At 36.4% G+C, this 16825-nt stretch overlaps 1 protein-coding gene across 12 annotated transcripts in view; it reads right to left on the minus strand.

Moving 5' to 3' along the window:
• PDE1A (phosphodiesterase 1A) overlaps positions 1-16825 on the minus strand; it is a 191159-nt gene that overhangs the window by 60804 nt on the left and 113530 nt on the right. For 2 of the 12 annotated variants that reach the window (XM_085552699.1, XM_015868298.3), the window contains exon 1: positions 5677-5953. The exons of the other annotated variants lie outside the window; for them this stretch is intronic. In XM_085552699.1, coding sequence (XP_085408825.1) covers positions 5677-5732 — 56 coding nt within the window. In that variant the 5' untranslated portion in view covers positions 5733-5953. Of the gene's footprint in view, positions 1-5676; positions 5954-16825 lie in introns of those variants that run through there. 12 annotated transcript variants of the gene reach the window in all.

Here is a 16825-nt window from a genome sequence, read left to right on the forward strand (position 1 = left end):
ATCTTAAAATTCTGCCAGTATTCTGTAGCTGGATACATGGTAATGCATTTTACATGAAGAAGAAATGAAACTAAAATTAATACAATAATTTCCCTCCTGTAGATCCTGGATCAGGTATTAAAGAAAAGCAATTGTATTACTGTGAGTCAGATTGAATGTGGAGTTAATCCATGGAGTAATTTAAAGTATATTTTCCGTAAAATATCAGATTTCTATTCTAGTTTTCAAAATGTACTAGTACATAAGTACTTGTTTAAGCTTTTCATTTACTATGATTACTATTTTGAGGCCATGCCAACAGCATTTTGTTCAAAATTTAATCCGGAATAGTAAATCTCAGACTCTACTATAAAATACCAAAGCACTATAAAACACCAAAGTTCAGACAGGAGCAACGTTACATGAACAAACATAAAACAACGGAATAAGACATTCCTATGGTACAAAGAAATCAACCTTTTTAAAACTTACCTTGCTAAATAACAACTCCAGAAAATTATTAATCAGAAGATATAATAATTTTGTGATAATAGAATTGGAGAGGTTTACTCAGCCAGAGCTATTTTGCTAGAATTTGCTAGAATTTGATATATTTAACCGGAAAAAAAAAAAAAAAAAAAAAAAAAAGAGAAATATTGGCACCTCAACCACAAACATGATTACAGAAGTGACATAAAAATTTACTAAACTTTCATGACTCCTTTAGTGCTATCTAGCTGTCTGACATGGATCTCTATTTTTGTGGCAGGAGAAATTAATTCCTCCCAGAGGAAGAATACTTATACATGCAAATCTATATCTGAATATAAATCAAAGTGAGCCCCAAAATCTGACAACATATAACAATGGGTATAATTTTTCTGAGGACAATTTGAGAGTGCTGCCCTTGTGGTTTACCATCTGTGGTTTCAACCGTCCTGTCACTTTTAGGATGAAAATGCAGGCTGAAGTTCTTTTTCAACACACATTAACCTCACAAGCCTAGCTGCACTGTGTAAAGACCTTTTTCTTTCAAAAGCCCATGAAAGCTGCTGAGTAAAGCAATTCAGATTCATTTAAAACATCAATACTCTGATCAATTTTGCACCAAAACATAGAAAAACGAGAACAAAGATTACAGCAATAAGGCCTATATATTTTCCCCTGCTTTTCCATTAGTCTTTCCACTCAGTTCATTTACAAGACTCACCAGAAACACTTCAGTTCCATGAAAGCAAAACATTATACGTAATATTGTATTGAAATAGTAAATCTTGCAGTATTTCTAGTTTTCTTTCCAAACCTATCTCACAAAGAATTTGAGAAGGAATCTGTTGGAATTAGAGCTGTGCTGGCACCCTGCAGACCCAAAGCAACAGTCAGCTGAGTGAAGTAATCTTGGTGTCAGCAGGTGGGACTTGTTAGCTCTTCCACATAGGGCAGTAGGATTCACCATGCTAGTATTTCCCAAACATGCAAGTACCAAACTGTCTTGTGCTATATCCACACCAACACACCCAGACTACTGCAACTCACTGACAACAGTCATTCATTTAGTCTCAGCTGCTCTTGCTGCATATGAGGATCCAACTTGCTCAGAATGGTTTCTGATCTAGCCTCTTTAGAGCTGCAAATTATCAGCTGTGTATATGGCAGAATGATTTTTAACTGGCTTGAAATATTCCAAGAGGAAAACAAAATAATTACTTGATATTCAAAACCATTAATGAACACCATTTAACTTCACCACATTTCTACTAGCAGTGAACTTAATTATGTCAGAAATGATGAAATTTTGGTGTCTTTTAAGCAATCCAAAATGTCCTTCCTTTGATGGTGCTGGAATAAATACTACCTTGACCATCGCAAAGTTTTTCAGTAGCATCCCTTATAACACTGTAAATTTAATACATCTAAGGCCTAGGTCTGCCTTGGAAATCATGGTGTGATTTTTTCTGCAGAATTGCTCCAGTGTTTTCTTGTGATGAATAATGCAGTTTTTGAGTTGCCTTTCTGAGTCTTGTCAGCACTTCCCAATCCCACATTTGTAAAACTGTGGCACTTTTCCAAAACATATTGTCTCATAAATCTTCTCTAACCAGAAAAATCTTGAAACAGTATTTTGCAGACCTACATCAGTGAATGAACATGGAAACTTTTCTTTACAAGTAGGATTATAGGAGCACTATAAAACTCAGTTAAGAGGTTTTAAAGACCTTGCAGAGAATTTAAAAAGAAACTAAGATAAATACATAATGAAAATCCTATTCAGTGTCTACAGAAACACTGTTTAGTGGACCTGTCATTGCATTTAACTATCTGCTCATAATAAGAAGATAAACACCGTTGTAAGATGGGTTCATTTTCATGCCTTTCCTCTACTAATGCCTTTCCTCTACTAATGAAAATATAACCCTGCAGTTTCTCTGCTGTTGGATCAGACAGCATAACTGTGTGATCTACCAGATAATTTACTAGTGCCCTCCTACAGAAGTAGGCTGTTTTTATGTAGCTGCTAGATTTAGCAGTCATTCTGAAAATTGAAAGGAGAATGCTTTAATTTGTGCTAAGTGCAGCAAGTCAATCGGTTACAGTGGTTCTCCTAAGGTTGCGTTTTCTATTCCAAATTCAGATTGGACATAATCTCAATATTTAACTTTTGTACTTAATGCCACAGGAATTCATAGCACTTCACATAGTAAACAAAAGCACAAGAACTTGCTCAGAACTTTCACGTGTTTCACAATTAGTTATTTCTGAATAAGTTTTTTTTCTTGTTTATCGAGTAGGCTATAAGCATGGACCTTTTTCTCAAGCAAAATGTTACTGAAAGTGATACAGTGTAAGAAGTGCTTTTGGTTTAGAATAATTAGCATTTTCATACAAAAAGCAGGCCTCTATTTTGTCAAAACATTATCATAAGTAAAATACAGAATGCTGGAAGCATTTTGCAGTCACTGCTTTTTTTCTGCATGTTCACGCTGGTACAGGACAGAACAGCTTTATGTCTTCAGCAGCTCACTCTCATGCACCAGCCTCTGGGCCATCTGATAAGGACTGTTCTGCTCCTCTAAATCAGTACGCACATTAGGACCTTTGCTTAGCTGACGTAAGTTTTTATCGGCCAATTCCAGAACGTCTCTTTTATCAGAGGAACTCTCAGCAGTCCAGCAACAGTCTGGTCCCAGTTCCCAGATCTTATGTTCCTTTTTGCTCATGACCACTCAGACTAGGACACCAGGATAGAGTAGGAATTTCCAGCTATGAAAATGAGCATCTTAATTTACAATTCCATACTTTGTTCATGAAACTCACAGAAGGAAAGTGACTGTATTTTTTTTCAGAGGGGAGCAGGTGGCAAAGTAGAGTCTAAAGATTCACAAGGGAAATAAATGAACCTATTAAGCTCCCATCCATGTTCATTTTAACTAAAATATATTTTCTCCTATAACCAATGAGTTAATAACAGCATGATTTTAAATGGCCGTGGAAGTGTTGTCAACTCTAGCAAAATGTGCCAAATTCTTCATTTTAGACTAAGACTGTTTCATATGAGCTATTCACACACACATATATATATATATTGTAACTATATTACATAAGCCAATTTCCAGTAGAATAAAGTAAAAACATCCACTGGAATCAAGACTGAATCTCATGATCCAGTTCAATCAGCAGAGCCAGGCAGATTGGACTGTAACAGTCACTCTTTAGAAGAGTAGGAAATGCATCTTGTGCAAAAGTATCTAATCAAATTTTTTGCTCACCTCAACAGATTTGGGTTTCCACATACTGAACTTTTTTTGCCAGAACTGCAATAGTTAGAAGGTTTTAATCACATGCTACACAGGTATGTGTTGTTGACGAATCTTCACAGCAGGCATATGGGATGGATTTTAAAAAGTAAAGATTCTGGAAAACTGAAGTGTACCCTACCTACTTTGCAGAAAAGTTTTACATTTCCTAAAAGCACAATGTAGGTTTTTGTTCTGTTCAGTCACTTTTGACAGAATGACAGGAAATTTTAGATTCAGCTCTTTGTCTCTAGAAAGACACTCATCAACTGAGAATACATTCTATTTAACCAAATCATAACTGGTCTAACACCAAAAAAATTCACCAAACTTTCACTTATCAGTACATAGAGCTGTTCATTAATGCCAGCTGGAGAGAGGTCATGGAGCTGAAAACATCCAAGGACCTGTTCAGGCCAAAAAAACAAAAAATGAAGGAAAACAGCTGCCATGGTAAATGTATATTTTTCTTTGCATCTCTTTTCTTAGAGATGTATTTCCACACACCACTGTAAAGGAAACATTTCCAAGGAACCACATATACCTGATGTGCTGAAGAACTGGCTTCCTCCCATGACCAAACAAACAGTGCCAAAAGCAGCTCTGCTGCCTGTAGCTTTTGTAACTATGTCAAAGGAAAGGAGCCAATCTTTGGAGTAAGTCATGCTGTCCTCAGGTTCAAGGTTTGGCACAAGTTTCAGCTCTAATATCATGTTAAAAATTCAACTATCCAATTAATAAGAATATAGTTTAATCACAATTTTGAAAGTATTAATAAAATGTATAATCAACATCAGATATGGTAAAGACAAAAAAGCAACATTCATAATAAAAGTACAACATAACACAAATGCCACTAATACCCATTTCAAACAAAAAATAAAAATGATTCATAAGAGAAAAGTCCTTGCTGTACTGATTTTGCTCTAAGACCTCAGCATTTAAAACCATGCAGCTAGTTCAGTTTGCAACATTAACACAAAGGAATCCTGATGGTAATGCTTTATGCCTGTTGCTCTCTGAAACAGAAGGAAAAGGAATATAGGCAAATAAATATGGAGAGGATTAAAGACCAGCTACATGTTCACAGAATACACAAGACAACCTTTCCATTTCCATCAGCCAAAAAACACATCAACCTCTAAAAAGCCAGTGCATATAAATAATGTAGCTGCTTAGGTCATCTGTAAAGCTTTCTATACAGCAAAGAATTGAATTATGGTTTCCTGTTCCGTTATTTGTTGTCTTTGGTCAGTACCCAGGTGCATGGAAAAGTTTTCAAAGTAATGTTTATCACTAAAAAAGAAAATTCTTGAGAGCTACAAACTAGCTAGCTTCTTTAGCAGGAAAAAGAGGATTTGCTTAATGTTATTCTGGCACACAAAACATAAATCTGGTCTCAGAAAGAGCTGCTATATAGTCCAGGCTTTTGTTTCCTTCACAAATTTCACACTATCAGAACTGACAGAAGATTTTACAAGCTCTAAAGTGCAAAGCCTTCTGCATAAATATACATGTTCATTTTTAGTTATTAGCTCTGCAAGTTGTGTGGCTTTTCTCATATGATATTGTGAACAAGACAAATTTTAAATGCTCTATCATTTATCAAAGTTCCCTTCAAGAACAGCTGCTGCATAGCCGGGCTGGAGAGCTTTGTCATGTACCTTTTACCCACAACAGTTAAAAATTAGGTGGATAAGCAGTTCCATTAACATCAAGAGTGAGAGGATGTAATTAAAGGCTTGCACAAGTTGGCCTCAGAACAAAACAAAATACCCAGGATCCTAATTTCTGATCAGTCATCTTATACATCATATATACATTATGCCCAGAAACAGGAGGCTTAAACCCATTACCAAATGCAGGCATTTAGTGCCCTTTGAGAAGCCCTGGAGTATCTCACCTGGTCCCCAGCTGCTGCTCCAGAAGAGCGCAGGTGTCCTGCAGGTCCTGTGTCATATCTGCCAGCCCTGGGTGGTGTCCCAGGCACCTGTGGGTGCCTCAGATGGCACTAGATGCCTGTGTCTGAGCGACTGATTCCCGCCTAGGCTGTCATTTCTTTACAGGTTAAGCAGATAGATGCTCCTTCAGACAGAAGATATTCAGTTCAGAAATTACTGAAATCTACTTGAAGACAAACAGGAGAAGGGTTACATTTCTTCAGAGACAGAGAGTGTGTGGGATGGTGCTACTGCAGTATGACATAAAAAGCTGATCTCGTACATGTGTTGTGAGCAGAACAGGAAAAAAAAAAAAAAAAAAAAGCCAGAGAGACGGAGACAGGAAAAGCGCATATATACTGCAGTGTTCTGAGATGTTAGAAACACAGTTACCCTCCGTTTTGCATGATTTTTCACCTCTTGCAATTGATTATATACTTGGTTAATCACATAGGCCCTATTTGTTATCATGTCCAGGTTTTAACTCACTTCTCAGACAAGCAAGACTCCCTTCTGACCCACAAAGGAAACTAATATATATCGTTACACAAAATCCTTTCTATACCAACACCACTGTATTAAAGGAGCTTTGATTATAACTGTTTCCACTCTTGAGCAGTTAATGTGCTGGCCTTAAGATAAATGGGAACCCCAACCTATTTGATAAAATATTTGGCAAATCTTCTCTTCTGAGATGAGCTGTGCTCTGCCATCTAAGCTTGGGCTCTGTGCTCATAATCCAGTTTATTAGTTACTAGATCTGCCTACTCAGTTACCCAGGGAACACACAAGTGCTCCAGTGCAAGCAGCTCCCTTCTCCCCCCCACACTGTCTCCCAGCACTAATCTCCTTCCACTACTCCCCATCCCTCTGAGCTGAGGACACACACTGTTCTTCCCTGGGAAGAGACTGGCTGAGATTTTTCTCCCCTCGTTCTGTTCTGTTAGACCAAACCTGCCCCAAGGAGCACAGCTCACATGCTACTTAAGCAGCGACACACCACAATGCAGGCCTCCACCTGGGGGCTGCACATTTGACCTCCAAATCCCTTTCAGATAGTTTTGTGTGAGGATGATGAAGGAAATAAAGGATAAAAGTGCTTAAAAGCATCATTTATCTTAGATACATTTGTGAAAATGACAGCTTCTTAGAGAACAGCTCAACACTCTATTCCAGCTTTAATACATATACATAGTTTACCATATTCAGCCATTTTCTAGGCTTTATGACTATACATGAGATAAACCTTAATTCACAAAACAAGAACAGTTTCAGAGATTTTTAAAATACGCAAGTAGCTTATATATGTTTATGTAAAAGTAATGATCAGAGAAGAGGAATTGGTAGCTGACAATAAGAAATTGAATTCCTGACAAAATGGACACTGACCAGAATGTTCTGGCTGGATTTACCAAGTCTGCATCTTATGCATTTTCCCCTCTCACAAAGGCTGTGGAGAGTTTAATGAGTTTAGCTGACAAGAGTTAAATATCTTAGCTCTCAGGGTCTTCAATCGCTCACCTAAACAAAATTATCAAATATAATTTATGCACCATAAGCCAATAAGGGGAATTTACTAAACCAATGAAGTGTCCCTTTTCCAGGCTCTTTCTGTCTGTAGAATTTACAGATATGTCAACAGTCTCATATTTGCCATGATCATAGTACACATATCATCCCTAAAAGGGTGATAAATACTACTTGTGATTTGTTTAGTTTTATGACGTTCTGGAAATACAATCCAAGTTTATGAATGCAATCATACAAGTGTGAATGGATTAATGGTCACTGCACCCACTAATCTTTTACATAAACTACTGGTATATTTTTCTTTTTTAAAAGAAAACATTTGTCAATACAATGCCACTTCTTCCATTACAAACTAGAAAATGAATGTGTTGGGGCCACGTACAACTCCTGTGCAATGCATGCAAGTAATTAATTCAGTATCTTTATGTGTTCACATTTGGACATCATTTGTTTCTCCAGATTCATATTAAAGAAGATGGCAGTTCTGTTCTTTTCCCACTATTCACTCAACACTGCTCAATAACCACCTTACACTGCTGCAGCAAGCTTCCAGCTGCTAGCAGTTCTTTGACTTTGGTTCTGACCTATGGCACTACTATTGCTGTATAGAAGCTCTCTGCTAAAAAGTCTTAGACAACTTTATAGTTACTCATAAAAGTAATATAAATAAACACATCCTTCTATCTCTCTACATAACCCACTCTGCAAAAATCAGACTTTTTACTTTTTATGGAGCCATCAAGGCACATGCAGGAAAATACTGCCCTGGCAACAATTCAGAGACTTGTATCAGCTCTTGTAAGAGGCCACTGGCCCTCTCACACTGCTTTTCCACTTAAAGACATCAGGAAAGCACCAGCTTCAGGCACAGCATTTGGAACAGTAGAGACCTTAACAGTGGTGTCCTAAAGTTGGGACAGAAGTAAGCTTAGTCCATGCTTCTGAGAAGACTTGAATTAGCACTACTGAAATTCTATAATTGTAGTATTTACAGTTTTCCAAAGGAAAGAAGTACTGTGTGTTGAATCAGAAGGCCTTGTTTGTGAACAATGGAAAATACTACTAAACTGTACTTTTCAAACAGTGCCAGCTATTTTGCTACAGAATTACACAGCATACCATATCACGTCACTAGAGACCAAAATAAAACCTTCCCAGAAACCCAAGTGCCCTATAATACTAATTTTAAGAGATTCCAAAGTTATTCCAAGCAAATGGCTTTATCTAAATTTGGCTATTATTTCCTATAGTCAAACTGATTTTGAGCAAGGCTGCTTGTTTTGTATAAACATAGGAAACGACACAGAACTATGTTTTCTCTCTGTGCACCATATGAACTGTATCTCACAGAATGTCAGCTGAAATGAAGAGCAGAACTGAAGGTTAGGAGAGAAACCTTCACTTATGATTCTCCCTTAGCACCAATTACACGAAGTAATTACATAAAGGCTGCTTATCCCCTCAGTGACATCTAAGGAACACTTTCCATAGAAATATCTGAATGCCTTTCTAGAGGTTATAAAGTCATTTGTCAGCTGTAAAACCAAACCTTCAGTTGTATGATATACTTCAGAGGTCTCTGTGCTGAAAAAGACCCAGACAAGTTCAAACGGTTCCACTTCTTCTCTATCAGGGCATAGCCGCAAGTCTTACACGTTTATTTTGTTACAGTTTTGCACATGCTTTTGTTGCTACCAGCATTACCAAATTGTAGTCATAATTATCAGGCGTCAAAATAGAAGAAAAAGAAGGAGAGGGAAAAAAAATAAAATTAAATTAAAAAAAAACAGCAGCGAAGTATAACAGAGGTAAAATTGCATGGAAGGTTTCTGCTCCCTGGCCATTCCTGACTATTTTATATGGAAAAATTGAAAAGATCACAGTCTTATCCAGCTATTGTCTGACACAGGAGTAACTGCCATTGTTTAATTAACAGTGCAGCGTAATAGTGAAGTGCACTGCTACTTCTTATATTATTTTTGGTAAGAGGTGCATTTATTCATTTACTGTGATCAAGTCTGTTGAGTTGTTTAGAAAACAGCTGAACTCAGCATACATTAGCACAGGTCAATTGCAAATGCCTGGAAGTGCTGACGACTCAGATTCCCAACAGAGGAATCCCCTTCAAGGTCAGCGACAATCATGCCCTGCAAATTCACCAGCTAGAAGTGTTTTATCATAAGTTAAAATGACAGAATGACAGTGAGATTAAGAGGGGAAAAAAAAAAAACAAAAACAAAAACAAAAAACCACCAATAAAAAACTACTGACCATATCTTGTACTAACCAAGAAAAGACATCCCGTGTACGAGAAAACTTCCTCCTTCTCATATTCACATCACATAATATTTATATAACTTGCTTTGTTTTCTTTTAAGTCAGGAGATACATTATGTCCAGATGTCAATTGTTAAAAATTCTGTCCTAGGCTGAAAAGTCAAAATAAAACCTAATCCTACAACTTTTGACATTTCCAGCATGGACAGCTTGTTCATTAAAGCAGAATCTGACTCAATGATTTTCAAATAGAAAGACATAAGCAAATTATCAGCTTGGTTTTACCTTTCAAAAGCATTTATGGTAAAGTGGAATGCAGTGAATAAACAGAAACATTTATTTTGATGAAAATATAGAGATTTAAGTTGTTTAGCACTTGAAGAACAGTCTAAAATTTTATGGAGATTGTCAAACCTTATTTTCTAATTTTCCAAAAGCAAAAGTGCAAAAGCTTAAATAACTTAAATCACTTAAAGCACCATCACCACATGCTCAAACAAAACATGTTTTGTGGGAAAAAAAAACCAACACAATAATTTGGAGAAATTTCTCATAAAAATAGAGATCTATCAATCATTAAAGAAATACTTTCAGAAGAAATCTACAGTCAATTTGTCATGAGTTCTTTGATGAATACGATCAAATAGAAATAACTGATCTTCATTTATAGCCTGCATATTACTCTGCTCTGCCATCACCCAAAATGACCTTAGCAAACAGTTGCTCTGTTGTCAATAAAATCTAAATAGCTGCTTCCATTTGGACCCAACCCAATTAAAATTTTTACTAAAAAATTTCGCTGCCCTACCAATTTTGGTTAATTCACACTTAGAGAAAGGGGTTTTCCTAACATCTCAGAATATCATCTTCACATACTTACTTGCATTGTATATTCAGTCTTGAGAAGAAGAAAGTATTCCATATATATGTAGTAATGAGGGGCTCTTCACATTCTGTAATAAATACATGTTTAAGAGTTTCTGTGTTGCATAGCTACAGCCAGTAGGTAATCTAAGCTTTCCTAATCTATTTTCCTCTTTTCAATTGGAAATTTTCCAAAAACAATTCTATTAAAAGAGCTTGAATCATAGAGCATCTTGATTGGAAACTAAACAAGCAAATGACTGTATGGAGTTCTATCCATAGATTTCTATCATTGTAACAAAGTACTTAATTGATTTATTAACTTACTACTTCTGTTTATCAATGTTGCGAATTTGTATAATTTGTATTTTGGCTGTGCTAAAATGTTAAGATACCAAGTGGAAAAGACTTACAGTATGAGGTTTTATTTGGTGGAATAAATTTTCATAGCACTTTCTGTCCAAGGATATTGTGGCAGTCTATAAACAAGTTGAGAATTACACATCAAATTTTTATCTCTGTTCTACAAATAGGGGTACTGAGGAACATGAGAAGCTAGGTGCCAGGGGTCGTGGGAAATAACACACAATTATCTTGGCTCATAGGCTTATTCTTTGCCACTTTGTGCCATGTGTTCCTCCTGCATGGTATGCCACCCAAAACTGCATTCTGAAGAAATTGCAGTGATTGATTCCTGGAAACCACCTGCCTATTCAGGCCTACTTTTTACATAAAGATCAAAATGCTTTCTACAGATTCCATTACCGGTGTTTGCATTCCAGTTTTAAAGTCACCTTTCTGCCATAATCAGAAGAGTTCTCTCAGTTTGCTGGACTTAACACTCCAGCTTAAAAATAAATAAATAAATAGTTTTAGAAGGGTTGACTGTGCCAGACATATTTCATTTACTTGGATATGACTGGTTGCATTCAGAGTAGCTGCAGCCTTTCAGATACAGTTGCAAGATTATATAAACCTGCAAACTTTTAGCTACCCTGTTATATGTCTCTGAAACACACAGAAATATAGTGCAAAACCCAGTGAACTTTCAGAACCCATGCCTCAGAGGACTGTCTTTTTTCTTTTTTCAACATAGCTGTTCCTTCTCACAGTCCTCTAAAAGATAGTTGGCTGTTTTAAATCTTCACAGTTCTGACATTTTCAGAAACTGTAAGGTTGAGCAGAAATGGAAGGATAGATCTTATAAGTAAAAAAAGGTTTTTTCCTACTTACTTTACCACAAGACACCAGCACTAAGCTACTATGATACCAATTTGCTGCCATTGTAGCTGGTGCACCCAAGTGACAGCACCATCAAGACTCAGATGAAGCTTCATAACAGAATGGTGGTTATAAAGCTTAATTCTTCTTGGTTTTATACTTGGCTATTAGAGACCTGAACAGAGTTGCTGACATTAATTGCAAGGTCACATCAATTACACACACTTCCCGTATATTGAATGGCATGTTTTGCAACAAACATTAAGAAGTTATTTTCCTGCTAACTCCGCAGTAAGCAGAGAAGGGTTTTTTGTACCTTCTGGTATGTTACAGAGCCTTTACTAGTGATTCTCAGCTCTCTTTAAGTGTATAGGACTGAAAATTACAGGTTGGATGGGACCTCATTATGTCCAATGTCCTTCTAAAAAGCACATTTAGCCACAAGATCAGTCCATTTTCTATTCATACATAGGCAAAAGGAAACTTACCAGAACATAGCAGAACTGTTGCAATACAATCTATCCATTATATTTGCAAGTAAGTAACTTACTTGCTGAAGAGATTACAAGATTGCTCCTCACAAAATAATTTGAAAGCTATGAAGTGCCATAATCCTATCAGAAACTCTAATATACAAACATCCAGTATTTTTACAGTACTAAAAAACAAAATAGGTAAGCCTATCTGTTACAAATTCATGAAGTCAGTCTTCCACTGTGTGAAAATTACCCTTATATTCTTTCCTAATTTTTAAAGACAGATGATCCTAGAATGCCAGAAGCCATAATCAGCCTGACAAAAAGTATCACTTTTCAGTTGCATCATATTCAAAATCCTTATGAGGTGACACTTCAGTTGTTAACAAATTTCTGGAGCTAATGATAATTCTGATATTATTAAATTCAAATCACACCCATAAAAGCTGTGGTTATTTGAATATATTCACACACACAGGCCTAGAGTAGAGACTGTCTTTGTTTTAAAGTGATATTTAGCTGTGTAACTCAGTGCTACTCTATGATATCAAAATGATCTTTTTTCCCATTAGAAAAATAAGCAAGGCTAACAAGATTTTTCATCTGTAAATCATTTCATAATTGGTTTACATTCTGGAGTATTAATGCTTCATGTTTCATTTTTCTCCAAGGTACATAAAAATAATAACCTTATTTAGTTTAAAGGTAAATATTTCAGTATCATTAAATGATAGATAACCTATTGTTCTTCAACTTCCTTTTCTAAATTTCCATTATATAATGATTGAATTCCTGTCACCAGTTCTACTGCTCCTTAGTAAATAGTAATACTAGAGCACAGTTACTCCTTTTTATTCACCAGGTACTTAAGGAGTTTGCCATGTTTTGGGTTACTTTTGAGATATTCTGACATGCATCAGTGCCAACATTTACTTTCATAATATAAGAGGCTATGCAGAAATAAAATTGCTTTGAAAGCCACTGGGACCAAGGCCATGTGTTACAGCAAAACTTCTAGGACAGGAAGACCCTGTTTGCTGCTCAAGAGGACACAAACAGTTCTACATCAGCAAACTAACGGATGGTGTTTCCTGTGTCCAATATTTACACTTCTATTACTTATTTACTATGAACCAAAAGCATCCTCAAAACATATCATTTAATATGTGTACTTTGATTTTAGTGCTTACATGCCAACAATAGAAACTCCAGTCAATGGTACCGATGAAGAAACTAATTATTTAGCAACATTTTCTTTTGGAATGTCTCCCACTTTTTGTTTTTGTTTTTTTACAACCAAACCTTTTCCCCATCTTTAAATGAAGTCCACAGAATTGAATTGAAATATGTATCAGATTTCACACAAACTTGAAAAGTTTTTGTACCTCAGATATGGTATTTCTCACATCATTTAAGAACTGCTATGATAACTGATTATCCAAAGTCATCTTCTGCCATGCACTTGAAAGAAACTCCAGCCACTGGTAAAGGTCCATTAATGCCACTAGTGGAAGAAATAGCTTCTCAAACTTAGAAGTCACCATGTGCCTTAGGAGGAGCAGCTGAAACACATATAAGCAGATCTCCCTGGCTTTATTTCCTCTCATTCAGTACACACAGATGTTAAACATGTTTTATGGCCTATTATGCCAGAAGTCTGTATTGCTTCATTGAAAAGTTCTAATGTCTGATTGCCAAATGTACAACTTGAATTCATAAATGTTGTTTCTGATGTGTAAATCAAATCAGTTATCAGCAAAAGAAAGAATTTGTCCTTCAATCAGTAGACTATTTAAACCACGTGTGCAGCTCCAAAGTCATTACCAGCCCTCTGAGGTCAACAGGCTGCTTTCATTTATAAACTTAACAGATTTGAGTGTCAGAGCAGATATCATCTGAGCTTTCCTTGCTCAGATTGCACAAACTTCTAGAGCTGCTTTTGGTCAATATCATCAATTCTTTTCCAATTCACTTTCCTCCACAGTTTTCAAGCAGAGATTTTAAAAAATGGATTTCTGGGTTTACTTCCTGCAGATCCCTGGTAGGTAGGAGCAGAGGAACAGAGGACCTATAGGTCACAGACTACAAAGCACATGGCTGCAACCCAGACACACAAATCTGGGGGCATGCTGTGAGATCTTTGCAGAAAATCTTTTTTACTTGCCATGACATTTTATCTTTCACTATATCTCCAAATGAAATTAATAGCTTGACATATTAAGGCATTGATTTTGAGAGCCACTCAATTAAAAAAAAAAGATTAAAAAATAATGGTATATCACAATTTACATCCCTTTCTGATCATTCAAATCTCATGCTGCAACTCTATTCTTATGCTATATATTATTCTGAATTCGATCAGGGGAACTACATGCAGATTATGAACTATTTAAAAATTCTTCAGTCTTTTTCACAACAAGGTTTCATAAGCTTCATTTCAAAAACTTCAGTGTTTAAATTTCAGTGATTTATGCTTTGCAGTACAACGGAATTTACTTAATTGTTATGGGCTTTTTAAAAAAACTTTTTATTACTACAAAAGAAATAGTGAGGATTTCTCAACACAGTGCTATGCTTTACTTCTCTCAGCTGTTGGTGGTACAGCATTAGAAGATAAAGCCTCCCACCAATATTCCATTATATTTTGTTGCCATGGGACAGATGGCAGCAGAGGGGGCAGCCAGACAAAACACCATCTGACATGGAAGTGCATATGAAACAAAGGTGTGTCACTGAAATCCTTCTTGGGGAAAAAATGGCACCTATTGACATTTATCAATACTAGCTGAAAGTTTATGGAGACCAAACAGTGGATGTGAACACAGTGAGATGTTAGGTGGTGTGTTTCAGCAATAGCAAAGAACAATATGAAAGACAATCTATGTTCTGAACAGCCATGCACAACTCCCACAACACAAAAAGAAGAGGGTTTCAATCAGTTTATTCATGTGAATAGGCTGCCAGCGGTGACTACTCTGAACCATAGTGCTTTGTAGTTGAGAAATAGCTCAAGTTATTGTGCTCTTTGTATCTGTTTTAATTTGCAGGGAAATAAATAGGAGGCATTGGTTCTGGAGCAATCCACATACATGCCTTCAAAAGGCATTATTTAAAGAATTGACTACAGCATACTATATTTAAGAAAGTTTTGATTTGTTGGTTTTTATTTTGGTTGGTTTTTTTTGTTTGTTTTTTTGTGGTTTTTTGTGTGTGTGTGTGTGTGTGTGCGTGTTTTTTAAATAAAATTTCCTTAGGAAGAATATAAAACCAATTTAATCATTATGCAAACCGGATTCCTACCAGAAAGCATTCTTTTTTAAGATGCTCTGAAATCAATGCTTTCTATTTATTTCCATATAGAACTATGATACAAAAAGTAACATCATTTTATAGAGCAAATTCCCATCCACAAAACACTATTTTTCAACATAGTCATCACCATTAACTATGCATGTTCACCATTAATGAAAAAAAGTCTGCATGCTGTGCTAAAGAAAATCGGTACTAGAGGACCCAACTGTTCAAAGTTACTGTTGCCACTGCTGAAATGCACCATCCACCACCTCACTGTTTACACATCCACCTCTTGGTCCCCATAAGTGTACAGCTTACGGTCCCTATAAATATTCAGGTGCCACAGCTGCTGACTCGTGACCAGCCTGTTGTTCACCAGAACACCCAGGCTCTTCTGTGCAGAGCTCCTTCCCAGCAGGTAAAACTCTAACCTGTGCTGACCCGTGCAGTTATCCTCTCCAGGAGGATTCCACGCTTGTCTTTACTGAACCTCATAATGCTCCACTCCACCCAACTTACCATCCTGTCCAGGTCTAGTTAAATGGCAATTTAACAGTCTTCTAGTCACTCCTTCCCGTTTTGTATCATCATCAGACTCGCTGAGGGTGCACTCTATCCCTTAATCCAGGTCATCAATGAAGATCTTAAGCCAGTCTGACCTCTGACAGGGGTCAGTAGTGCACCACTAGCTACAGGAGACCAGCTAGAATCTGTCACTGACCACAACACTGTGAGCTCTGCCAGTGAGCCAGTTCTCAATTCACTTCACTACCCACTCATTCTTCTTACACTTTCTAACACCTATAAGAATATTATGGGAAACAGTGGTGAAAGCCTTACCAAAGTCAAAGTAGACGTGTCCCCTTCATCTACCTAGCCAGGTGTGATACCACAGAAGGCTATCAGATTTTCAAACATTATTTCCCCTGGTGAATCCATGTGTGTCTTTTAAAGGTAAAGTGCTATATTAGTTAACTAATATGAATCTGCCAGGATACAAATATACAAAACCCAAATCATCCCAGTATGTCAGTCTAGAAAGAATTAGTTAAAAAAAAACAAAAAAAACAAAAAAACAAAAAAAAACCCAACACACAAAATACTGTGAACAAAAGAAAAAATTGTGACGAAGGCAGCTATCAATCAGTCATTTGAACTTGCAGCTTTCCAGTAATTCAGAACATACTTTAAGAGAACAGCCTACTATTAACTGCAGAAGTACTGAACTATGAACCATTAAGCTTTTTTGGGTTATATAGGGACTGAACCAAGTAATCTCAATTGATTGTTGATGAAGCATGAGTAGAACTTACGTAACTGGATTACCAGAAAGATCTGAATGCTAGAATACCTGGAAATATTTGTGGGTTTGTTTGGTTTTTTTAAACAAAAACTTAGCAATGGCAAAACATTACTGAAACTCAGTCTAAGTCATGTCAGAACAAAGGTT

This window comes from Coturnix japonica, chromosome 7 (assembly GCF_054131305.1).
Source record: "Coturnix japonica strain WE chromosome 7, WE-NBRP24, whole genome shotgun sequence".
Lineage (NCBI taxonomy): Eukaryota > Metazoa > Chordata > Aves > Galliformes > Phasianidae > Coturnix > Coturnix japonica.